The sequence below is a fragment of the Rhea americana genome, unplaced genomic scaffold (assembly GCF_003343005.1).
Source record: "Rhea americana isolate MKP2758 unplaced genomic scaffold, rheAme1 scaffold_647, whole genome shotgun sequence".
Lineage (NCBI taxonomy): Eukaryota > Metazoa > Chordata > Aves > Rheiformes > Rheidae > Rhea > Rhea americana.
The window spans coordinates 26,326-51,848 of NW_028186809.1; the positions used below are offsets into that span (position 1 = coordinate 26,326).

Sequence of the window (25,523 nt, forward strand, 5' to 3'; positions counted from 1 at the left end):
GCTGGACCACATCTCCTGATCCTGCACTTTTTACAAAACTGTAGAATTAAAAGTTGATATTACTTCCTATAATTTACAGCTTTTTTTTCCTTTGGTTGCTTGGTCTTTCTTGGTAATTCTGCCTTCAGGGCTGCTCTGTTTTTGTGCTGTCGTGATGCTCCCCACAGAGGACAGCGGACACCAGCGATCACTGCTCTCCCAGCAGCTCTCTTCTGTTGCCTGCTCTACTTCTCCCTCCTTGGTTCTTCTGCAGTAAATACCCCTTCTCCTGCTACCAGCTCTTCAGCATTAGCTGCTTTCTGCATTTATCCCGGCCTGCTGCAGTTTGCTTTGCATCAGCTACAGCCTGCCTCTACGAGCTGTGGCTCTGCACTGTATGGAAATACAAACGAGAACGAGAATCCAGAGACTCTTTATTGCCTCGGAAACAACTCACGTTTACGGCATTTCCAAAACCAAGAGCATAGGACGTAAACGTACATATGTGTAACGTACTTAACTTTCAAAGGTTCTTGCCATTCACCTTAGCTCCGCCAGGCCTCCACTGCTACTTTCTGGGCAGCCAGAGTGTCTGTGGCGAAGGGGCCCAGGCCAGGGGCAGCCCCTGCCTGCATTGCCACACACCGCAGGTCGCTGCAGCAGGTCTGCATGGAGGCCTCGTGGCTGAGCTGTGGCGCTGTCTCACTTCCGCTCGTAGGCACCTTTCCCAGTGCCGCTGTGGCTGGACTTCTGTGGGACACTCGCCCAGTGGTAGCAGCTCATCGGGCAGCAGCAGCCTGCAGCACCTGGGGCAGTTGGTGTCCTTTTGGAGTGCGCTATTCCTGCGCAGCAGTGTATGAGCCATTACTGCAGCCGGTATGCAGGAGCTCTGGGAGCGTCAGCTGAACACGCCACCGTGGCTTCTGGCGCTCTGCTTTGTGCCGGGGACATCAGGGCTCATCCCCACGATGACACCCGGCCTCTGTCACTCCCGTCCCACCTGGCCCCTGTCATGGGCCTGGGAGCGCCGTGTGCAGTGCGGAGCAGCTGCCTCCATGTGCTGCCACACTGCCAAGCGCCTCACTCCCGCCCCTCTCGCCTCCCAGCCGCGACCTGGGACCAGGCGTGGGTGAGGCTGAGAGCAGGGCTGGCACCGAGGCAGGGCACAGCCCTGGGGCGGAGCTGCTGCTGATGGTGGTGGCCGAGAGGAGGAGCCGGTGCTGCAGCACAGAGTTGGTGCCAGCGGGCGGCAGTGACGCACGGGGAGCCAAGCGGCGCGGCGCTATGTGTGGTGGTGTGATGCAGCAGAGCCAGGGCGCAGGGCTGGCAGCGCTGGCCATGGTGCTCCTGAGTACGTGGGGATGGCAGCGGCCCGGGGCAGTGCCGGGGATCGCTTCCCCTGGGATCCTCGGAGCTGCCCTCACCTTTTGCCCTCAGGCTCCTTTGCATCCTCCTGACCCCCGGCCCTCTTCTTCTCTGCCTCTTTCCCTTCCATATTCCCAGCCGTCCTTTCCTCTTCCAAACCCTCCTCTCTCACTACTTTCCTCCTCGCCCATCAGCGGGCATCCTTCCATTCAATCCCTGCACCTTCTTTCTTTGCTCTCTCCCTTACACTTTTCTCCATTTSGAGCAGCCCTCCAAACATCACTCATCAGTTTTTCCAAGGAGCCACTCATTGAGAAAGCTGCTCTCCATCCTTTCTTCTCCAAAGAGTTTTTCCACCAACCCTCAACAGTCTTCTCTCCTCTCCCTCTGCCTGACCTCTTGGGGAGCAAAGGAATTTTCTGAGATTTTTTGCCTTCTCCTTGGCAGTGGCTGTGGGCAGAGCCCAGGTGCAGCAGGAGTTGTCAGCAGAGGCCACAGAGGGCACCAGCATCAGCATCAGCTGCTCACACCCCAACATACAGACTAACGAGTATATCCACTGGTACCGGCACCTCCCGGGACGAGGTCCCACGTTCATTGTGAGTGCTCTCAAAGGGTCCAAAGAGGTGCAGGACCCTCCAGGAACCCTGCTCGTGGCTGCGGACCGCCAGTCCAGCACCCTGCAGCTCGCACAGCCCCGGCGGCATGACACAGCAGTGTATTACTGCGCCCTGGGAGACCCGGCGGGACAGACTGGGGCTGCGGCTGTGCACAAACCTCTGCAAGTGGGGCATGGTGTAGAAGGTGGGGTGGGGGTGGGGGCGGGTGCATGGCCCTCCCTCACCCTGTGCCTGCCAGAGGGCGCCGCCCCTCCTCCAACCGGGGCAGCCTTGCAGGGCTTGCCCAGCCGTGGATTGCCCTCTGCTGGGTCCTCAGTGGCAGGAGTATTAGAGAAATACTGTGAGAAAAACCTTGCAAATAGTTAACAAGATTCAGGGACAAGGGGGAGAGAAAAACAGTACTGCAAAGGATAACCAGCTCTGGCTAAATAACCTTGATGAAATCACAGCGCTTTGAAGAATGTGAGGAGTAGGTAAGACAAAAACAGCAGAATAACCCAGAAGTGACCTTAGGTTCATTAAGGCTTATTAACGTATTAAACTTCACACCCCTAAATGAATAATGAGATGGAAATGACATGATAATGATGTTACCGCCTCTTCTTCGCTTCCTATGCTAATTAACAAGAATGTGAAAGCGTAAGCGCAGAGCAATTATCTGATGTAATGAAACTGTAACCAATAGAAAGATTTGTATAAAATACTCCCTAAAAAGTGTGTATAAATCAAGAATGAGAGGGGGAGAAGRTGTGCTAGCTTTGTGGATTTACCACCTAGCACCCATCTCTGTGCAGAAATGAAATAAACAAATATATCGACCCTGTGTGTCTATTGGTTGCTTGCACACCGGGTAACAGAACCCAGATTTTGGGACAATGGTTTGGCACCCCAGGTGGGACTTGCCAGAAGGTCTTGCCTGGATCATCTTGCCGTTCCTGACAGCGGACTGGATCGGATCGAGCTCCAGCGTGCACCGACCTGTTGATCGGGGAGTCCTCTGACCTCCCTCCGAAGTCGGGATGACAAGACACTCAAAGGTGCAACACCGACCAGAGATATTTGTGCCAGGGCAAAAGCGGGGAGTGAATCTTTGGATTGGTGAGTATAAAATTTACTTACTTCCGCGGAAGATTATGTTGGATTATGTCGCACGTAGACGCTTGGCAAAGGTTGCCTTAAATTGACCAGAGGGGTCAGAGCTGAGTGCGCACAAAGGTACAGGTAAAAAAGTATTTCTAGGTAATAAGGTTGGTATTTCTAGGTAATTGACATGGGATCAAGCCAATCCAGGATTCCTCCCTGTAGCCCTTTGGGTTGTATTTTGAAACACTGGAATATTTTTAGAGGAGATTGGATAAAAAAAAAAAAAGAATGAAAAGATGTAATCAGTGGTGGCCAATGGGTAAGTTGGAATGTGATGAGCAATGGCCAGAAAATGGGACCTTGAACCATAATACTATATTACAGTTACTGCTGTTTTTTTTTGCTGGAAGGAGATGTGGGATGAGATATCATATGTAGAGGCTTTTATGTCACTATATAGGGAACCAGAAATTCAAAGAGAATGTGAACTTATAAGTAAAGAGGAATCTGTAATGGTTGCAGTAGGAAAGAAGGAAGAGAGCAGGTATTGTGCTAACAGAAAAATTCTGAATGGAGAGGCACAGGAGGATGTACAGTCACTGACAATGCCCCCCTCTTGTGGAAACGATTCCACCTCAGTTGAAGCATCGGCCCCCCTGCTAGAAAGCAAAGAGTCCAGCCCTATTTCTGGCCAAACTAGGAGACGGAAATAACCTGTTATGCAGGCTCCTTTGAGACAAGCRGTGGGACCAGAAGGGCTGCCAGTATTTGTACATGTTCCTTTTACAACCTCAGATTTACTAAACTGGAAGCAGTCTATTGGATCATATAGGGAACATCCTGAGAAGCTGCATCAACTTTTGGAGACTATTATGATAACTCATAATCCTAACTGGGGAGATGTGCAGGCGCTGTTGAACACTTGCCTGACGGGAGAAGAAAAGAGGCTGGTAATTGATAAGGCAAAAGAAGAGGGTGAGAGAAGGGACAGAAAGGGGGATCCTGAGGTCTATTTACCCACCAGAGAGGATCCAGAGTGAGATCCAAATAGCAGCGGGGGTAGGGAGCTATTGAGGCAGTATCAACAGCTAATTTTATACGGGGTTCGGTACGGGGTTCCGAAACCAAAGAATGTGTCAAAGTTGTATGAAGTAAAGCAAGGGCCTGAAGAAAATCCCTCCGCCTTTTATGAAAGATTATGCGAAACAGCCAGAAAATGGACAGACCTGGATCCAAATGAGGAAACGAATAAGAGACTGTTTAATATGCTATTCATTGGCCAGTCAGCTCAGGATATTAGAAAGAAGCTACAGAAGGTAAATGGAGCTGGGGGAATGTCTATTTCACCGCTGATAGAAATAGCATATAAGGTATATAATAATCGAGATGAAAAGAGAACAAGAGAAACACAAAATCAAATGAAACTACAGGCTTCTCTCCTGGCAGCTGTCCAGAGGAATGAATTCCAAGGCAGGGGCAGGGGAAGCAGAAGAGGTAACAGAGGAGGAAGCGGTGGAAGGGGAGGGAGGCCAGGAGGAGGCCTCCCTAGAGCCGCTTTGAGTCCAAATCAGTGTGCAATTTGTAGACAGGAAGGGCACTGGAAAGATGAATGTCCAAATTGAAGAAGGATAACAAAGCTACAGAGCCCAGCAAACACCGACCTAATTATGTTAGAGGAGTCAGATATGGAATGAAGGGGACCAGGGGAGAAAATTAGAATTTCCTCAGCTGATCCCSTGGTTCCAGTAAAGCTGGGGAATGAAGCTATAGATTTTTTACTAGATAGTGGAGCCACTCATTCAGTGATAACTAGTTGTAAAGGACCCTTAAGTAAGACTACTACCACCATTGTTGGGGCTACGGGAAGGAAAGCTTTGAGGCCATTTTTGCCACCAATGGAATGTACGACTGGAGGTACTAAATTGACTCATGAATTTCTCTATATTCCAGAGTGTCCCCTCCCTTTATTAGGACGGGATTTACTATGCAAACTGAATGCGCAGGTGACCTTTTCTGAGAGTTCCGTGCAGCTCCACATCCCTCCAGAATCAGCATGGAGAGCACAAATCTGCCTTTTGATGGGATCTGCTCCAGACAATAACAGTGCAAGTATCCCTTCAAGTGTATTGGATGCGGTGATTCCCTTGGCCTGGGCCTCAACAAAGCCAGGTAAAGCAAAAAAAGCGACTCCGGTCAAAATAGAGCTACAACCAGGAACGAAGCCAGTTAGGGTGCATCAGTACCCTATCAAGCTAGAAGCACGTAGAGGATTGGAACCCCTAATTAATGCCTTCTTGCAATATGGCTTGCTTAGAGAGTGTCAGTCTGAATTCAATACACCAGTCCTGCCGGTAAGGAAACTGCGCTCCCAAGAATATTGACCGGTCCAGGACCTAAGGGCAGTGAACCAAATAACAAAAGATATCCATCCAACCGTGCCAAACCCATATACTCTTTTAGCCGCGGTGCCTGAGACTAACAATTGTTTTACAGTGCTAGATTTAAAAGATGCTTTTTTCTGTATTCCTATAGAAGAACAAAGCCAGACAATTTTCGCCTTTGAATGGGAAAGTCCCATTATGAGGAGGAAGGAGCGGTTATGCTGGACGGTTCTTCCTCAAGGATTCAAGAACAGTCCTACCCTGTTTGGTGAGATCTTGGCCAAAGAACTAGCCCAATGGCAGGAAGGTAACAAAAATGTCACTCTTTTACAGTATGTGGATGACATTTTGACTGGAGCGGATTCAAAGCGAATATGTTTAGAGGCAACAGTGAGTCTGTTAAATTTTTGGGGACTTGCTGGGTATCGTGTTTCAAAGAAAAAGGCTCAGATTGTGAAGAAGGATGTCCAATATCTTGGTTTTAAAATATCAAAAGGACAACGTGCACTAGGAGCGGAAAGAAAAGAGGCTATATGCCGAATTGCAGTACCCCGCACAAAAAGACAGCTGAGGGGATTCTTGGGAATGGTGGGATTTTGCCGTATATGGATCCCTAATTTGGGGCTGATAACTAAACCTTTATATGCAGCCCTAAAGGGTCCAGGAGAATGGTTAGAGTGGACCCCAGAATGCCWTGCTAGTTTCAATGAAATAAAAAAGAAATTGATGGAACTCCCAGATATGGCTAAACCTTTTCAATTGTATGTGCATGAGCGGCAGCAGGTGGCCTCGGGAGTAATGACCCAAATGCTTGGGAGCTGGAAAAGACAAGTGGCATATTTTTCTAAACAATTAGACGAAGTAAGTAAAGGATGGACAGCCTGCCTCCGGGTTATAGCAGCCACCGTCTTATTAATACAAGAGGCCCGCAAATTGACTCTGGGACAGCCCTTAACWGTTTTTGTACCACATGCAGTATCAGCAATTTTAAATCAAAAGGGGCATCATTGGATTTCCCCGAGCAGACTGGTAAAATATCATGCTGTGTTATTGGAACAAGGAGATATTACCTTAAAGATGGTTTCGACCTTAAACCCTGCTACTCTGCTACTTGGTGAAGAGCAAAAAGAGTTACAACATGACTGCTTGGCCACTATAGAGCAAGTATATTCTAGCCGGCCTGATTTAAAGGATGAACCTTTGCAGAACCCAGATGTGGAGCTATGTACAGATGGTAGCAGCTTTGTACAGAATGGAGAGAGAAAGGCTGGATATGCAGTAGTGACTCAATGGAAAGAAGTAGAAGCTAAACCATTGCCACAAAACACCTCAGCACATAAGGCTGAAATCATTGCCCTTATACGAAGGGAGTTCCAATTTCCTTGAAATCGGAAAGGGCCAAAGAGTAAATATATATACTGACTCAAAGTATGCTTTTGGGGTAGTTCACGTTCATGGAGCGATTTGGAAAGAACGAGGGCTCTTAAATTCTCAAGGAAGTAATATAAAGTATGGACAAGAGATATTAAGATTGTTACAAGCAATAATGGAACCCAAAGAAGTAGCTATAATGCATTGCAAAGTCCACCAAAAGGGAAATAGTGAAGCGGCACAAGGAAATAGGAGAGCAGATATGGCAGCCAAAAAGGCAGCACTAGCAGGACAGGTGATTGGGGCTTTATTACCCAGTAGAAAAGTACAAATGAGACTTCCTGGATATTCAGACAAAGAAAATCAATTGGCAGAAATGCTAAAATGTACAAAAAATGCTGAAGGGTGGTGAGTCACCCCAAATGGACAAGTTTTAACTACAGCCAAAATGATGGAAGTGCTCCTCAAGAGACTGCATGAAGAAACTCACATGGGAGCAGATGCTATGATAAGCAGGGTGAAAAGACATGCTGTGGGATCAAAGATGCTATCAAATGCTGACCTTATTGTAAGGAGATGCCCCACCTGTTGTGCAAATAACCCCAAAATTCAGAAGAAACCACCTATTGGAGAACTAAGAAGAGGATTAACCCCAGGGAAACACTGGCAGATAGATTTCTCTGAATTGCCTAAATGTGGTCAGTTTAAATATTTACTTGTTTTGGCAGATACATTTTCTGGTTGGCCAGAAGCCTTCCTGTGCTCCACCAGTCATGCAAAAGAGGTAATTAAAATCCCATCTCTGGGCAGAAATGAAATAAACAAATATCTTGACCCTGTGTGTCTATTGGTTGCTTGCACACCGGGTAACAGAACCCAGATTTTGGGACAACAGGAGGGCCCCCGGATTTAGCCCTGAAGGCCCCAAGGAGGAAAGGAGTTCCCGCCCTAGCCATCGCAGACATACTCACCCCTGTCACAGTGGAGGTGGGTGAAGAAACAGCGATCTAAATGGTGGTGATGCCCACGGTGCCTGGGGATGAGACTGCTGAGCTGATCAGGATCTCCTGATCTCCTCATTTCTTGGCACCTTGATATACGAAACCCAGTGCCCACAGCCTGGGTCTCACAAGAGGTGGTAGTACACAGATCTATACACACACACACTGGACATGCTGGATTCCTCTGGAAACTGGCCCCAGACACTCAGGCTCATCAATAGATTGCACAGCATCACTAGGTCTCATAGTTGCCTCATCCACAAGACTCAGACACACAACAGAGGCAAAGAGGTCTCTCCAGCAGGTGGCCCAGACCTGTGGCCTTACGTGTAGCAGATTCCCAAATCCCATGGTTCCTCCAGTAGCCACCTCTCAGCCCACCCCTGTCTCTCTGACATCTGACTCAGATTTATGCCTTCTCCCTTACCTAGCACCCAGAGCTGTATCCTACTCATCAGTTGGTCCAGATTGCAAGAAGGCAGGAAAGGCTGTGCTGATCAGGTGCAGGGCATGGCCAGAAAAGCACAAGGGGCAGCCACATGGTTTCTTCTCTCCCTTTCTCTGCCTGTTTCCCCATGCTTGCTTCTTGGCAAACTACCTTCATTCCTCTCTTTCCTGCCTTTGGACCTTCCCCAAAGCTTCCCATAGTATGTCTTGCACACTCCTGCACTGCTCTCCCACTACATCCTGCAATGAGGCCCCTACCCCAGTAGACAGTGAGGCCCTAAGTTTGTCAGATGATATGGGGAGAGCATCCTCAGCTGACTCATCATGTAAAGCCCTCTCAGGCAAGGGTGCTGACTGCTGTCCTTGTGATTGCCCTGGAAAGAGTCAGGTCAGGGTGTGCTGCTGGCTCTGATGAGCTTTCTAGTGTTCCTCTGCCTGCCACTGTTCCTCTGCTATTTAATATTTGAGAGTTTAATCACATAAACTTACACCTGAGCAGGGATTAAAAACGGGCAGCACTTGTGATCACCCAGGCAGTGGGAGCACAACAACCAGGTAAGGCCCTGCAGTTGGAGGCTGTGCACATGAATACTTGAAGGGATGGAGAGGGCTGTTCAGCAAAGAGCTGTGCTGTGATTTTACGCCCTACTCCACCCTGCCAGAGGGGGGCAGTGTGTCTGCCTCTGGTTGGGGGATCCTTGAGGAGCTGCTTCTCTGTCTAGGGGAGAGTAGAAGGAAAATCCTTCTGGGGGAAGACCGCCTAGGTCCAGATGCCTGGGTCTGTGTCTTGTCCTACTTCTGTTCAAACAATACTGAGGCACAAGGGGATACAAGCAGGTGCAGAGGGGACCTTCCCCAACCCCTGTGGGATGGGTGTAAGCCTTGGTCTTGGGTTCAGCTCTGGATGGCAGGGGAAGTTCACCATGGACATCTCTTCCTTTGCTGGGGGATGGCTGGGCTGCTTCTGATCTCCAGGAGGAGTAAAAGGCAGGAAGACACCCAGCAGCCTCCTGGTGCCTGACAGCAGGCTGCATGATCTTTGGCTGCTACATAATATTTCAGGTGCCCAAGGCCCCTTTGGCAATGGGGCACAGAGTTCAAAGGCAGCAGTGCTACAGCTGGGTACATYTGACTGAGAGGCTACCCAAGCAGCTTTGGACCTAGAGGGTTGTGAAAGAGCTCAGATGTGGCCTGACTGCACACAGGAACCTCCCAGTGCTGAAAAAGCCTCCCCTTGCCTCTTGGGAGCATGGAGCACAGCAAAGGGTGCAGCTTCATTGCTTTCCCTAGGTTGAACATTTTAACAACTTCAGCTACTTTCTCCAGAGAGCCAGAGGTGGGCAGAGGTGCAAGGTCCCAAGGAGATCTGTGTGGAGCAGCAGTGTGAGAGTTTTGCCCCACCCTCTGGGCTGCGGTCTGGAGGGTGCTTTGAGTGGAGGGAGGACCTGGTCTCATCAGCACCCTCTTTCTTGGAGACACCTGGACACCTCGTGGAGTGGAGATTGTGACAAGATTTTTCTGGCAGCCCTTGCAGGCTTGGCAGACTTTGGTGAGACACAATTTTCACTCTGGGGCGGATCAGAGCAAGAGAGTGTCCCATCAGTGCTGGGGGAAAATGCAAATTCTGACCTCATGGGGAACTGGCAGTCTTTCTGCAGGGAGAKCAGGGGCTGCTGGTGCAGCATAGCAAGTACCCCATGGGATGTCAGGAGTAATGGGCATAAAAGGGGGAATAAGGCTCTGCACATCTCTTTCTCAGATAACGAGTGCCGTTATGTGTGCTGTCTTTCCATACCAATTCAGAGAGAGAAAGCTGCCAGGGGAGGGGCCAGTGCTAGACATGGGACACTCTCTGTTTGTGAGGGATTGGGATTTGAAGAAAATGTTGTCAGTCTATGCTGGAATGACAAAACCCTTGAAGGGCATTCAGAGAAGGCTAAGTGCCTGCTGGGAGAGATGGAAAGCTTTATAAAGCAAAGGCATGGACGAGCGCTGTGGTGTGACTTATGGAGGGCATGTGGTGCTGAGAAGTATGGACAGAAGAAGGAGAGTTGAGAAGTTCATGTCTGCTATGGCAGAAGTTAATACAGCCGCTCCAGATCTCCAGGAGGGGCAAAAAGCCAGTGACAGATCCAGAAACACCTGGTGGCCTCACAGCCTGATGAAGATACTGATGAAAAGCAGGATGAGCTCACAGACTGGCCTGTCTGTGAGGAGTAACAAGAACTTGCAGAAAGCAGAGTGTACAGACAAACGCCGTAGTTTATTATAGTCCGCAAAAAGCAAAAAACGGAGATGGTGGATAGTGAGAGAGCTGATGAAGTGACAGATAGATGGATACACAGACAAGCAGTGCTGAAATGCCTTTGTGGCTTGTGAGGCCATGCACAAAAGGACTTGGTGCTGCAGTTCCCACCAGAAGTGACCATCCAGGTGGCACACCACATAACACTGCACTGTAATTTCTCCTCCAGCTATTGCAATCCCCACGTCTACTGGTGCCAGCAGCTCCCAAACCAGCCACCTAAGCTGTTATTGCAAGGGGGAAAATAGAAACCTCAGGCAGAGTCAGGGAGGTTCTCCTCTGTGCTGTCTGTGGAGAACTCCCTGGTGCTTCTCCGTGTGCGGAATGCTGAGCCCCAGAACAGTGCTGTCTATCTTTGTGCACTGAGCCCACATGGGTGCCCTCAGGATGCAGCATTGCACAGAACAGCACGCAGAGTGCTCTGAGCAGTGTTTCTCTCCTTGCCTCTTTGCATGTACCTTTGAGGCTCAGCCTGCCCAGCAATGGCACCTGTGGTCTGTGGAGAGGCTGGATTGTTGCCTCCTCTGCCCACGCAGCCGAAAGAAGTGTCATTATGAACATGTCAGTGAGGCTTGAATGGATGTGTGTAGATTCAAGGTCCTGAGAAATGACCAAAGTGGTGTGGCAATACTGACATCGTTTAAAGGGGAGACTAAGCCTGGGGGAGAGCTACTGCAGAGCTATTACCACATCAGTCACACTAGAGTCAGGACCACTCCTGAGCTGCAGAAACTAACTGGGTCACARGGACGAGTATGCAGGAGAAGTATGCTACTTGCTTGTCCAGCTCTTATTCTTTCCTCAGCTGCCGCTGATGTCYGCTGTTGGAGAAGAGGACCCTTGGCGGACGACGTGACTGTCCTTACGGTTTTATACCACCTAGCCTAAGTAGCCTGAAGAGGGAAATCCCTTTCCTACCCCTGCATCTGGAGATGKGGGAAACTCTCAGAATTTGAGCAAGTTGCCACAGCCAGACTATGGAGAAGAGTCTCTGGTCCATTCCCCTCAAGTTGTCCCACTCTTTTTCYTGTGTCTCCAGCAGATTTGGGGAAGCACCAGTGCTTGGCCGGGGACAGTCCCTATGTCTCTGAGTCAGTGTGGGTTTCTCTGCCAAAGCAAAATCAGCTGGTCTCTCTATTTTTCTAGGAACTAGTTTGTTGCTCTGTGGACAGTGCTCTTGCTGAGCTAAATTTGTCTGGTGGAGCAAAGAGGTTGCCCTGGAGAGCGTCTGTGGCAGAAGGTGACAAAAACAGCCAGGGTGCCTGACAGGAGACACTGGCTGCATTTTTCCTCCCTGAGAGAGTAAATGTGCAGGTGTTTGCAGGGAGGCCTGCTGAGGTGGCACACAGAGCTCAGTCTTTGTGTCAAGGAGAGGGTGGGGAATGCATGAGAAGGAGAAACAGGGCAGAGAGAATGAGAAGAAGGGAAGGAAAATGGGGCACCTGGAGAAAAGAGATGGCCTGTGCTGTGGGGGACAGGAAGGTGGATGAGTAGGAGTAGCCGTGCTCCCAGTTGTATGGGAAAGAAAGCAGTAGTTTGGCTGCCAGGTGGAGGATGATTTCCCTTCTGTCCTCTAGCTTTTGAAGCCCCCAGAGATGTGTGATGGAAGATTCTGGCTTTTGTGAGAAAAGTGGGACATGTGGGAGAGCAAATAATAACCATGTTTGAATATGAGGGCACTTCTAACTCATTCTAGAATGCCATTAGAAATGATGTGCCTGCTTTTTCCTACACGTTATATTGATTCTGATTGCCCAAGGGACTAATCTTTCCCTGTTCTTTCACAATTATACCTTCCCCAGGTGTGCTGAAAAGTGAATGCCATGACTTAGCATTGCGGAAGATGCTGTTGGTGGACCCTTCACAGACTGAGCAGACACTGAGAAGTACAGGCCRAGGACATGAATTAGTGTGCTGAGTTAATATGCTCACATCTGTTGTGTTTTCCTGGCCCCATTTGGAGATGGAGAGCTGGATGCACAGTGTGGCTGGTGAGAGCTCAGAGGATGATTCTTCCATGGGGCTGTCTGCAGTATTTCTAGCACTACCGCCTGCCAGGAATGGCTCATCATCTCCAGTGGCTGCCTCCGGGACAGCAAGCCAGACTGGTGGTTTCTTGGGCCCARGCATCAGACAGGAAGAGAGATGCTGCTTACCAGRGCATTTTCTCCCAAAGGCTTTGGCTCAAGAGACAACTTTTCCCCTAGGGAAAGGTGCCTTTCAGCTTCTTGAGTCACTGAYATGCAGGAGTGAGTTTGGCAGAGGCCACCGAGCAGGGTCTTGGGGCTGGAGCACATGTCACRCRGGGAGAGGCTTGGCAGCCKGGGCTTCTTCAGCCTTGAAAAGAAAGAGCTTAAGGAAGACTTTCTTGCTGTCCACAGTAACCTGGCTGGAGGCTAAAAAGCCAGATGGAGGCAGAGTCTTTTCAGAGGTGCTCAGGAATAGAGTGAAAGGCAATGGACACAGSTAGGAACATGGGAAATTAGGATTAGAAATTCAAAAAAAAATTTTTTTTAGCATTACTATGATTGTTATCTTTATCACTGTCATTGTCATTAGTATTATTTACCTGAGGGTGGATCAAGATTCCCAGAGAGGCTGTAGAATTCTAGAATCATAGAATTGATAAGTTTGGAAGGGACCTCGGAGATCATCTAGTCCAACCCCCCTGCTCAAACAGAGTCACCTAGAGCATGTTAGACAGGGCTGCATCCAGGCTGGCTTTGAGTATCTCCAGAGAAGGAGACTCCAACAACCTCTCTGGGCAACCTCTTCCAGTGCTCTGTCACTCTCACAGGGAATTAATTCCTCCTCACATTCAGGCGGAACTTCCTGCGGTTCAGTTTGTGCCCATTCCCTCTTCTGCTTTCACATGAGACAACTGAAAAGAGTTTGTCCACATCCCCTTGAAACCCTCCCTTCAGGTACTTATAACACATCTATAAGATCCCCCCTCAGTCTTCTCTAGGCTAAACAGGTCCAGCTCTCGCAGCCATTCCTCGTAGTGCAGAGGCTCCAGTCCTCTAATCATCCTCATAGCCCTATGCTGGACTCTCTCCATTATCTCTGTGTGTCTCTTGTACTGGGGAGCCCAGAACTGGACACAGTACTTGAGATGAGGGCTCACCAGGGCTGAGGAGAGCAGTGGGATCAACTCCATTGACCTGCTGGCAACACTCTTCCTAATGCACCCATGGATACCATTGCTCTTCTTGGCCACAAGGGCATATTGCTGGCTCACAGTCAACTTGCTGTCCACCAGCACCCCCCGTACCTTCTCTGCAGAGCTCTTTTCCATAAGGTCAGCTCCCAGCTTGTACTGGTACATAGGGTTATTCCTCCCTAAGTGCAGGACTCTGCACTTGCCCTTGTTGAACCTCAGGAGGTTCCTCTCTGCCCCTCTCCAGCCTGTCCAGGACTCTCTGAATGGCAGCACAGCCTTCAGGGGTACCAGCCACTTCTCCAAGCCTTGTATCATCAGCAAACTTGCTGAGGAGGCACTCTGTCCCTTCAACCAGGTCATTGATGAAAAAGTTGAACAGGATAGGACGCAGTACTGAGCCCTAGGGGACTCCATGAGCCACTGGCCTCCAACTGGACTCTACGTCACTGAGTACAACCCTCTGAGCTCTGCCATTCAGCCAGTTCTCAGTCCACCTCACTCTCCACTAATCTAACCCACACTTGCTGAGCTTGCCTAGGGGGATGTTATAGGAGACATTTTTGAAAGCCTTGCTGAAGTCAAGGTACACAATGTCCATTGCTCTCCCCTCATCTACCCAGCCAGTCATTTCATCATAGAAGATTGGGTAAGTAGGATTTCCCCTTGGTGAATCCATGTTGACTACTCCTGATCACCTTCTTTTCCTCCATATGCCTCGAAATGACATCTGGAATGAGCTGATCCATCACCTTTCCAGGGATGGAGATGAGGCTGACCAGCCTAGAGTTGCCTGGGTCCTCCTTCTTGCCCTTTTTTGAAGACTGAAGGCACACTGGCTTTCTTCCAGTCCTCAGGCACCTCTCCTGTTCTCCAGGACCTTTCAAAGATGATGTAGAGTTGTCTGGCAACAACATCTACCAGCTCCCTCAGTACCTTTTGGGAGAGGGCAGCAAGGAAGCAGAGCAGGGTGGTGTGTGAGCAGCCTCCTGTCACCTGCCATGAAAATGTCAAGGCACTCACTTGGCCAGGATTGGCATTCTGTGCAAGAAGGCATACAGGCTTCTTGTCTATCTTGCGTCCTGCTAGGACCCTGGAGGGAGCATGAATGCCCAGGAAGGCTCCTGCCTGGCCCATAACCCAGGACTCACTGCAGCCAAGCCTCAGTAGCACTGTAAGCTATGTCTTCTTTCCCCTTCTCCCTCCCATGACAAGCAGCCCCAAGACACAGCCTAGGAGGAGGGAGCAGGTATTGTCTGCAGAAGGAGGAGGAGGAGAAGGGGGCCTCAGATTCACCTGGCTAACACAGAGGAGGAGGTGAGGGAAGTGGATGAGAGAGCGAGGGAGTCACATTGGCTTTTACAGTGGGCCTGCACTGCCCTAGGCACAGTGGCTCCCTTTGCAGAAGGGATGATTTTCTAAGATGCTCACAATGAATGGAAAACATCCCAGCTAATGAAACCAGCTGTGCTACTGCTTCTCTCTAGGCTGCCTTTCCATTTCTGGGTTTATGCCCTGCTCATTCCCTCATGGAGGGAGGTTTCTCTTGAGTGACAGGATGGAAGGTCCTATGATTTCCAGAGCAGAAATGTACCAGCATGGGAAGAGATGTGGAACAATTGCCAGAGAGGTCCCCTGCAGGCAGGTGATGTCAGATTTCAGCAATCCTGTGGGGCTGTTTGTGGCTCCATTCTCAGGAGGGGCACAGCTGCTCCCCACCCTGCAAACCCTAGATGGATGCCTGTGGTCTCCTGTGTGTGAGGCTGTGCCATGTCCTTCTCTCCCTCTCCCTCCTAGCTCCCTCCAATGTCCACTCCTCCACAAGCAGGTGAGCTGTGCTGCTAGGTTTCCCATCTCTTCCTCCTAATGCATCTCGCAGGAGAAATCTGCTGACCTGTTGTTCTTCCTCCTCTCTCTGGGCAGGTAGTCCCTCAGAGTCCTCAAAGAGTACTGTCAGCTTGTCTGGGGCCTTGTCCTGCACAGAGTGCTCCATCCCTACCCTTAAGGGAGGTCCTCAGCTTCTCCTCACTGAGGTATCTTGGTATCTCTCCCTTCCCCTCTGTGTGGGTTTGTGGGCCCACCTGGGTGTGGGAGTGCATTTGCGTACCAGCCTGTGTGACTGAGCACATGCACACGCCCGTGTTCCTGTGCATGTGTGTGCACACACCTGTGTGAACGTACCTGAGGTGTGCACGTGCATGAGCTCATGTTTCTGTGTGCACATGTGTTTGCATGAGCAAGCAGGAGTATATTTATGTAACTTCATGTGCATGTGTGCTCATGCACGTGTTTGCTTGTGTCTACGCATCTGCGTATGCTTGCCATCCCTGCAATATGCTACCTTCCCCATCCCTTCCCTTGATCTGGGCTTCTTCACAGCTCAATCCTAACTGCCCCTGTCATGGCTTGAAGGCAACCCACATCTTGGGAGGAGTGTGATGGTGGTGTCTGATGGGCCTCTGCCCTGACCTGCTCTCAGCTTGAGTGTGGGGCTTCCCAATGTCTCAGGTATTTCCTTGGCAGGGGGCACAAGAGGAGAAGAAAGCATCAGGCCACACAGGCCTCAATGGTCTGCACAGTCCTGGGCTTGTATATCGTGGCAGAGGAGGAGCTTCTCCACAGGGCTCACCCACCAGTAGCAGGGCCACCCCTGGCTCTACCACTCCAATGGACACACCCCCATTGGTAGATTTCAGAGTAGCACTTCCAGCCCTGTGTCTGACTGAAAAATGCCTCTTCGTCCTGGTAGGAAAGGGAGGCCAGTCCCGGGGGACACCCAGAACAACAGCTTTTTTTGGTGCCTACATCTCTGGCATGTTCTGCTTCCCTCCAGGTGAGCACAGGCAGCATGGAGGCTTCTCTCTATTCCCAGGGAACTCCTGGGTCACATGCAGAGAGCTGTAGATTGCTGTGTGCTTGTCCCAGGTTACCCATGCAGCGGTCTGGCCATAAGATGCCATGCAGGACAGGATCCCTACTTTGTTTTCCCACTCTCAGCCCTTCTTACCCTGCCTGTGGGCTGGGCCTGGAATAATGCCCACAGGCTGGACCATCTACTGCAGTTGTCCTGCCTGGAGGCCCCTCCCTGGACACTGGAGGCAGGGGATCCACTGCTTCTGAGGTGAAAGGAGGTCAAGTCAGTGTCCTACAGCTGTGAGGGGCTGCTGGAGGAATCATAGAATCATTAAGGTTGGAAGGGACCTCTGGAGATCATCTAGTCCAAACCTCCCTCCTCAGCAGGGCCACCTAGAGCATGTTAGACAGGGTGCATCCAGGCAGGCCTTGAATATCTCCAGAGAAGGAGACTTCAACAGCCTCTCTGGGCAACCTGTCCCCATGCTCCATCACTCTCACAGGGAAGAAATTCCCCCTCACGTTCAGGCGGTACTTCCTGTACTTCAATTTCTGCCCATTGCCTCTTGTCTTGTCACATGGGACAACCGAAAAGAGTTTGTCTCTGTTCCCCTGACATGCTCCCTTCAGATACTTATGCACATTGATAAGATCCCCCCTCAGTCTTCTCTTCCCCAGGCTAAAGAGGCCTAGCTCTCAACCCTCAGTCTCTCTTGCAGCCCCTTGATGGACTGGGTGACATGATGCAGGAGCTGGTATTTGATGTTCACAGTGCCAGACTCCTGAAGCCTTTGGGCATCTTGCAGGTCCAGCACTGGCAAAGAGTGGGGGCTCACAGAGGTCTGACACCCACCCCCAAGGCACATAATCCCTGAAAGGGGCACCTCCAGCACCAGGTGCAGAATGCATGCTGCAGGCAGGGGGCCTCTTTCCAGGGACCACGGCATTCCCACTGCGCTCTTCTGGGAGCCCTGGGTCTTCTCACCGCAGTTAGAGTCTGTCCCTCCCCTCTTCTCTAGTGAAATGGGAAGTCATTCCCATAATTGCTCCTGCACGACCACTCCAAAAAAACCTCCCTGCCAAGGTACAAGGGAGGGAAAGCTGGGACACAGAGCCCCTCACAGCCTTTTAGCCACTGTTGGAATAGGGCTAGCCAAATCCCTTCCGAGCTCTGGCTCTCTTAGTCTCGCACCCTTGCCTCCCATTTCAGTTCAGGGCTCTGGAACCAGTGGTCCCTTCAGCCCTGCTACCAGTCCTTCCTCAGTCCCAAGTGCTGCAACCCCAGCAGTGGTGTCAGTGACAGCACTGTCATCCCTGGGGTGGAGCATTTCCCGCTGCTGGGACAGCTGATGACCTCTCTCAGACTGTGCTGCAGCAAGGGGCACAAGCGCAGCAGGGCCTGTGGGGTCTGCAGATGCTCTTCACCACCTCAGCAACTTCCTCCAAAAGCAGCAGAATGAGAGAAGCTGTGCTGGGCTGGAGCCTGCCAGACACTGACATCCCAGCAGAAACARGCAAGACACCTCTGTGCCTCGGCTGCTCTCTTCAGTTGGAGGAAGGAGCAGAAATCCCTCAGGCATGGCTGTAGGAAGCAGCCTTGGAGAAATTGGTGTAGGGGAGCCTCTTTGTCAGAGAGCCAAATTTTTCCCTGACATCTTCAGGCTGCCATCACACAGTCTCCATCATTCCCACTGACTGCTCTGTGTTTCCCTTCCCGCCTAGGCAGGAAGCCTTCAAAGAACAGCGCCAGAGCATCCCCAGCTCCAGGCAGACTGGGAAGCCAAAACCTTCTGGCTTTGGTGGTCCAACTGTACCAGCAACAGCACCTCAGTAATGAGCTGTTCCCTTTCTGGGATGCATGGATGTGGGTCAGTAGGAGGCTTGGTGAACACAGGGATCAATGACAGGTTGGAACAGCACAGGCCCAGGGAGACGAGCAACAGATGGTTCCAAGGGTGCCTGTGCAGGGAAGAGCCAAGCGCTCACCCCAGGGCACAGCAGGCTGCTCTGGCCTGTTGGTGCCAAGAAGGCAGCCTGCTGTGCCCTGCTCCTGCCATAGCCTGTCACCTGCTCCTGCTACAGCCTGTCAGAGCTGGCCCAGGATAGACCCCCCAAATCCTGCCTGAAGCCAGGATGCTCCCAGGGCTGCCCAGAGCATTGCTTGGTCCTAGAAACTCTTTTATTTCTTCTGCAGTAGACATTCTTTCAAGAGCAATTCTTCCTGAATTTATTCACGAGTGTTGGCAGCTGGCATTGTATCTGCCACAGCATACAACTAAGAGTTAAATTTCTATATTACATGCGTGTAAGTGTTAGGGAGTGAGAGAATCTGAGAACTCTTGATTTCATGATGAACACCAACATTTACTGTGTTTCCAAACACACATACGCAAAAAGTGAGAATGGTTGTAGATACACAAATCTAATTACACTTACAACATTCCTGCCATATCTTTTTCCTCTGCTCCCTCCCAACCCCTTCCGCTGTTGCTATTTCCAGGGCTGCTGGGGATCCCTGTGACTAACCTACTCACACCGTGGGCAGCCCCCACCCCCTCTCTGCACACCCACTGTGGCGGGCAGTTCTCATTCCCGCAATTTTACAGGACACTTGGCTGGTAGCAGCAGCTTCACGGGCAGCAGCATAGCCTGGGAGGGCAGGAGGAGAAGACGAGGGGAAGGGGTGAATGAGCTGTGTCCTTCTGGGTCTCACTGTCCCCATGCAGCAGTGCATGAAACGTTACTGTTGCCAGATCTAAGGAGCTCCAGGACAGCAGGTTCTCCCTGACACCGCAGCTCGTTGTGTTCTGGTTTGTGCCGGGGGCACCAGGGCTCTCCCCACCTCTCCTGCCTGTCCAGACCCTGCTCGCTGCCAACAAGGGTTAGTGTTACGGTTAGGGTCTTGCCCCAGTCTGGTAGGGCACGATTCGGCCCTGCCCGTGCCAGGCACCTGCCATGGCTGCTGGGCACCGTGCCAAGCCCAGAGGTGCTGTGTCCAGCACAGAGCCCATGCTTTTGTGTGCCGCAGCACCCCAGTCCTGCCCCTCTTGCCTGCCTCTCCCCCTTTTCCCTTCTCCATCCGTGGCCCGAGACCAGGCAAGGGCAAGGCTGAGAGCCAGGCCAGTGGTGGGGCAGGGCACAGCCTTGGAGCATAACCAGCACTGGCGACAGCGGCGGCCAAGAGGAGGTGCCGGAGCCTCAACAGATAGTTGGTGCTGGCAGGCAGCAGCGAGGTGCCAATGGCCGAGAGGAGTGATGCCGTGCGGTGCGGTGCAATGCGGTAGAGCTGGGGCGCAGGGCTGGCGGTGCCTGCCATGGTGCTCCTGGGTGTGTGGGGCTGTCGGCAGCCAGGGGATTAGGAACCCGGAGTGGTGCCCATGCTGGGTCCAGGGCCCTTTGGGCAGTCATCACCACTGCCCCTGAGGCTCTTACGCAGAACTCCTTTTGCTGGACATCCAGCCCGCCACCCAAGCCTCTCTCCCTCCTTCATCTGTGCTGTCTCCACCAGATGATTCAGCCATGCCTCCCTCACTACAGCCCTTCCTGGCTGCGATCCTCCTTTCATCCTTCCATTTACCCCTTCTTCTTGGCCAGGAAAGCTGTTGTTGACCTGAATTTCTCCTCTCTTGGCAGTGGCTGYGGGCAGAGCCCAGGTGCAGCAGGAGCCGTTGGCAGAGGCCACCGAGGGCACCAGCATCAACATCACCTGCTCACAGCCTAGCATTGTTGCAGACTCTACTCAGCACCAACTGCCACAGCTGATAGCAACGAGTGTCAGAGGAGAAAAAGCGCTTCCTGCCAGGAACCCTGCTCATTGCAGCAGACCATCTCTCCAGTGCCCTGCACCTCACCCAGCCCCGCTCGTGGGACGCCGCGCTGTATTACTGTGCTGTGAGAGACACAGCGAGATGAGCTGGTGCTGCTGCTGTGTGCAAATGCTGTGGAAAGTGTTGGGGGTTGTGTGCGCCCAGRTGCCTCCGTGCACTCAGCACAGCAGCAGCACCCACAGTTGCCCGGGTGGGAGCAGAGCAATGTGTTGTGCTGGGCACACTGGACGCTGGAGTTGGGAGCAGAGGAGCCAGAACTGTCTGAGCACAAGCCACGGGTGGGCGGAGGAAATTCCCACTTGAGGGGAAGGGGTGGAGCTGTTGTTGCAGTGGTCAGGGTGCTGGAGGCAGTGGAGGGGCTGCCATGCAGCTGTGTCCCGCTCGCCCTGGGGGCATGGAGCCCTCTCCATGCCATGGCCCTCCTGGCCTAGCCCCTCCCATTTCGCCTGGCCCAAGAGTGGTGGTGTCGCAGACCAACACACTGTGCTGCCATCTCCCATGGGGAAGAGGGCACTGGGGAGCCCACTGGGCTGAGACACTGCCCAGGCAGAGCTGGCACAGGAGCAGCCTGAGTGCTGGGAGCCCCTGCTGGCCCCTGTGCCCCAGCAGAAGCCCCCCCGCAGCATGACTATGAGATGTGGCCACGGGGCGCAAATCGGCCCTGCCACTGTCTCTGTTCGGTTTGGCTCTGGGAGTGTGACTAGTCCCTGCATTGCTCTTCCTCTGTCAGGCTATCTTCCTCTCCTGGCTCCTCCGTCCCTCTCTCCACCTTCTCACAGCTCCCTTTTCCTCACATTTCACTGCCTGCCACCTCAGCCCTGGTGCTACCTCCAGCTGATCTGGATCAGGCCTATGTAGGGTGACCAGGAGCCTGGGCACAGCATCTGGACAGCCTCCGCCTATGGGAAGAGAGTCCTGGGCACCAGAAGCTTACAGGGAACTGGCTGTGCCTCTAGTAGCGCACATTTCATGGGCCTCAGAGGCAGAGAGAAGAGGTTTGGCCCTATCACCTATGTTAAATGGCCTTTGTAACGGCATGACAGGGAAGTACTGTCAGGTTTACAGGCTTGGGAGAGCAGAGAGCAGCTCACCACCCCTCCTGCCTTGGCCCCAGCTGAACATTGAGACCATGAAGTTGATGTGAATGGAGGGTTGTGAATGAGAGTGGCTTTGCTGAAAACCTGCCTGTGGGTAGCCCTTGTGCTTGCCCAGGCAGTCAGGTCCAAAGACACACGGTGGCACAAGCAGTCAGAGGCTGTGCATGCAGACAAATGAAGAGAGGAACTCTCTCTAAAAGTTAGGGCTCTGATGGGATCTCTTCTCCCTTGCCAGAGGGGGTGGGGGGGCTTCCTCTTTCTGTGTGAGAAGCTCCCACTGTACATGCTGTTCACAGAGATGTTTCCCTTGAGGAGCCTTCTCTGTGTGAAGAGGAGGGAAAGAAAACCCCACTGGGGATATTGACCTAGACACCTTGGTCCAGGCATGTCTGTCTGTACCTGGTGCTACCTATGTCCAGGGCCAAGGTGGGCATGGGTAGGTGCTTTCTCCATTTCCTGCAGAGTTGAGTGTAGGTGCATGTGTCTGGCTGGGTGCTAGATGACAGGAGACACTGGGAACTCCCTTGCTGGGGAGTGGTTTGTCTGGTTGCTATTTCTAGGAGGGACAAAGAGACGGTGGTCCCCAGCAACCTCCTCCGTGTCCTTTTGACTGACCACAGCCTGCCTAAACTGTCCATTAGGCTCATCCAGTAAGCAGGGACATGCATTCACTGTCCATACAAACACAAATTAAGGAGTTAGGTTTGGCTCAGTTGGTTAGAGTGTGGTGCTAATAATGCCAAGGTCAAGGGTTCGATCTCCGTATGGGCCACTTGTTTGAGGGTTGGACTAGATGATCTCCAGAGGTCCCTTCCAACCTTTCCAATTCTATGATTCTAAGTTCACACTGCCAACTTCTCTAACTTGCTGACATTTTCCTTTCCAGGTCCATCCTGACACTCCCACTGCAGCTCTGCACTTCCCCTCCCTGGTCTCCCAAAATGTGCCCCTCCCAGAAAGGCAGGGTCCCAGCTTCCTCTAGGAATCTCAGGGAGAGGTGCTGTTTCCAGGCAAGAGAGGAAGGAAAAGGCAGAATGGTAGAAATAATGGTGACATTTTGTTATGAAAAAATAAGCTTCCTGGCCTCCATAACAGGATCCGACCTTAGGTTTCCCCTGAAACAGACGTTCAAACCAAAATTAGAGTAAAACAGGATTTAATGCCACATGTGCGGAAATTACAGCTCGAGCTGGGTGCCTCCAAAAAGGGACCCCGAGCAAAGAAATTCCTGGACAATTATACCCTTACAATCTAAATTTCCCTGCCCCTCACACAAAGGTTTAAACCAATTGTAAAATTTAGGTCTGGGGTCTTCTTGTGTTTCATTGGATCTTTTCATCACCCCTAGGCTGGCCAGAGAGGAAATTTCTCTCTTATCACTGCAGCTGCAGCTTCCCTTATTGGACAATTAGGCTTCCTTATCTTTCCAGTTTGGACCAGATTTGGAGGCTTTTTTACTTAACTAGGTGAATAGTTTACAGCTTGTGGCCTAAGGCTTCAGTAAGTCTAGCTGCTGATGCTAGTATGTTATGCTAAATGACTCACTCTAGACAGCCTAAATCCAATGTTCTTTAACAGTCCTCTTTTTTTGTTTGTTCATCCCTGCCCTCTTCTAATTGTTCCTGTTCAAGCATTGTCCAATATCCTTGTATAGAAAACAGTACCATATTTTGTAAGCAATTATGCACACCAGTAATAAATGATCAAATGATTGTTACTGGTAAGAATATCTTACTTAGGGAACCTGATCCAGTCCCCAGCTGGTGAAAAGATTACTTTTCCGTTCACGCTCTACAGTGTGCTCTTGTGTTACTTGGTAGACTAGGGTTTGAACCACCCCTTTTGGTGCGATCATGTTCTGGGCTTTGAGTGGATTTTATTTTCAGCACAATCTCAGGCTCCATTATGGATAATTTGGAATGGGTCATCCAAACAGTAAATAAGCTTATTGGTAGTCCAATCATTTTGACAATTTGATTCTAGCCTCTATAGCCCAGGGTTGATGTAAGCGGCAGGAACAACACCAGTTAATTTGTTCTGCTGCCCCTGCCTAGTTATACTTCCCTAACTCCAACCTTGAAAGTTATTTAGCCTCCGGCCTTGGTGACACTGGTCACACCAACGAGGGTCACAGGGGCCACAATTACTACCTGTCACCCAGAGCCACCTGTGTTGGTGAAATTGTGGTGAAATCTTAATCCTTCCCACCCTCGAAGCAGTATTTGGGAGGAGGGCACTCCTGCAAGGGTGGTGAAGACACCAGCGAGGGCAATGTCCTTTGTTTATGCTCTGAGATGGYTGGCTTGGCCAAGCAGCTGGGGACTCACGTGGCCCTGGAAAGAAAACAAGTGTGGCATGTACTGGGAATGCCTTCGGTTTTCAGGATCTGAAATGGATTTATCTTCCCAGGTAAAGGTCTCGCTCTTCTGGGGAGGTGGTAACCTTTTTGTTATGGGAATGGTGGATCCTGTGATCCTTTCCTGAGACCTTTACAGCAAAGTAAGAGATTAATAAAACAACATATGGTCCTTCCCACTTAGGTGTCAGCTTAGACTTCTGAGAAAACTCTTTCACCTTTCCTGGCTGTGAATTATGCGCTTGTACTTCTGGGCATACAGGTTGAAATCATTGAGCCTGTTCCCTTTTCTTTTTAAAACATCCTTGTAATTGAAAGATATRCTGTGTTAACCATTTGTCTCYTTCTAAGAGGCTGGYTCARGCCAGGATGCAAGTTCCCGAGATTGCTAAATGTCTTCCAAAGAGCACCTCTGCTGATGACAACCCCAAGGGTTGTCTAGGGGCATTCTGCATGTCCCACAGGACTACATTTAAGGTAACAGAAYTGCCCAAATGAATGAACTAARRTAAGCCAGTTCTAACTGATCTTACCCACTGCTRCCTCAGCGGCCAACGTACACTCAATCCCAGGGAAGTAACTGCAGGAGGGCGTCCCAGTCCCGAGGGGTTCCACAAGTTGGCAGACCCACTGTCACCYGCAAAGTGTCCAACACAGCCTCTGGGGCCAACCTGTTTATATCCTTCAGGGGAAGGTGGAGGTGGAGTCACTAGGCCTGATGCTGTTCTCTTTATGCAGTGGCAGTCCCCAGCTCTTGGCTGCTACGGGGTTCAGCTCTCCTCCATCACTGTTACGAGGATCGATCACGCCCACAGTCATGAGGGAGGTTTCTGAATAACCCCAACAACAGGTCTGCTGCCTTGAGCACTCTTCAGCACTGAGGAAATAACTGCCTTACTCTTGTAACAGTGGTCCCAAGGAGAGATCCCATAGCTGGGGTAAGAAGGAGTTAATGTCAGACTACAACAATTAATGCTGCCTCAGCAGTGAAAGCAAGTGTTGTCTCTCAAGATCCTGACAGGAGGAGTTAAGTCCAGACCAGTGTAATTAAAACTGCCCCTTATCTCAAAGTCCTGACATCCTCCCTTTTGGAGTGTGAGGCACAGGGATGCTGACTGCTTGTAACTGGCACCAGATAGCGGAGTSGGGGGGTGGGGGAAGCTGGGAGCATCCCCCCACATTCTCACTCCTTGACTTCAACAGTGCCTTCCACACGGTGTAGTTGCAGTGAGAACACCTCTTACCTAAGTTGTAACAGTGTCACTTTCTAGGGTTTCAGGTATGTGGCCTGTTGTGAGGAATGTCAGCTATGGCTTTTATTCTTTCTGGATTATTTATTTGCTGTCCCTTCTTCAGAATGAATCTGCGATACTTCACCTCTGTACAACATAGCTGGAGCTTAGATGGAGATGCTCAATGCCCTTTAGCTGCTACTGCAGTGCATAGATATATAGTATCCTTTAAACAATCATCATTATTTTTACTTGTTATCAATAAATCATCTACACATTTTGTTAACAGTGATCCACCAGGTAACTCAGTATCTTCTAAATCTTCTTGCAATATTCAAGCAAATATGGTAGGAGACCCAGTAACCCTTGTGGAAATCGCATCCACATAAACTGCCGTCCTTTCCCAGTAAAGGTAAACTAGGGCTGGCTCTTTTCATCTATTGGAA

The 25,523-nt window shown here is 50.9% G+C and overlaps 1 protein-coding gene across 1 annotated transcript; it reads left to right on the plus strand.

The window, feature by feature from the left end:
* Positions 1-1,278: 1,278 nt before the first annotated feature.
* On the plus strand, positions 1,279-10,775 carry LOC146586829 (uncharacterized). The gene is given in 6 exon segments (XM_085320625.1): positions 1,279-1,330; positions 1,792-2,148; positions 5,580-5,818; positions 7,673-7,786; positions 8,747-8,802; positions 10,628-10,775. Coding segments are annotated over 6 exon segments (966 nt in total).
* Positions 10,776-25,523: the final 14,748 nt, after the last annotated feature.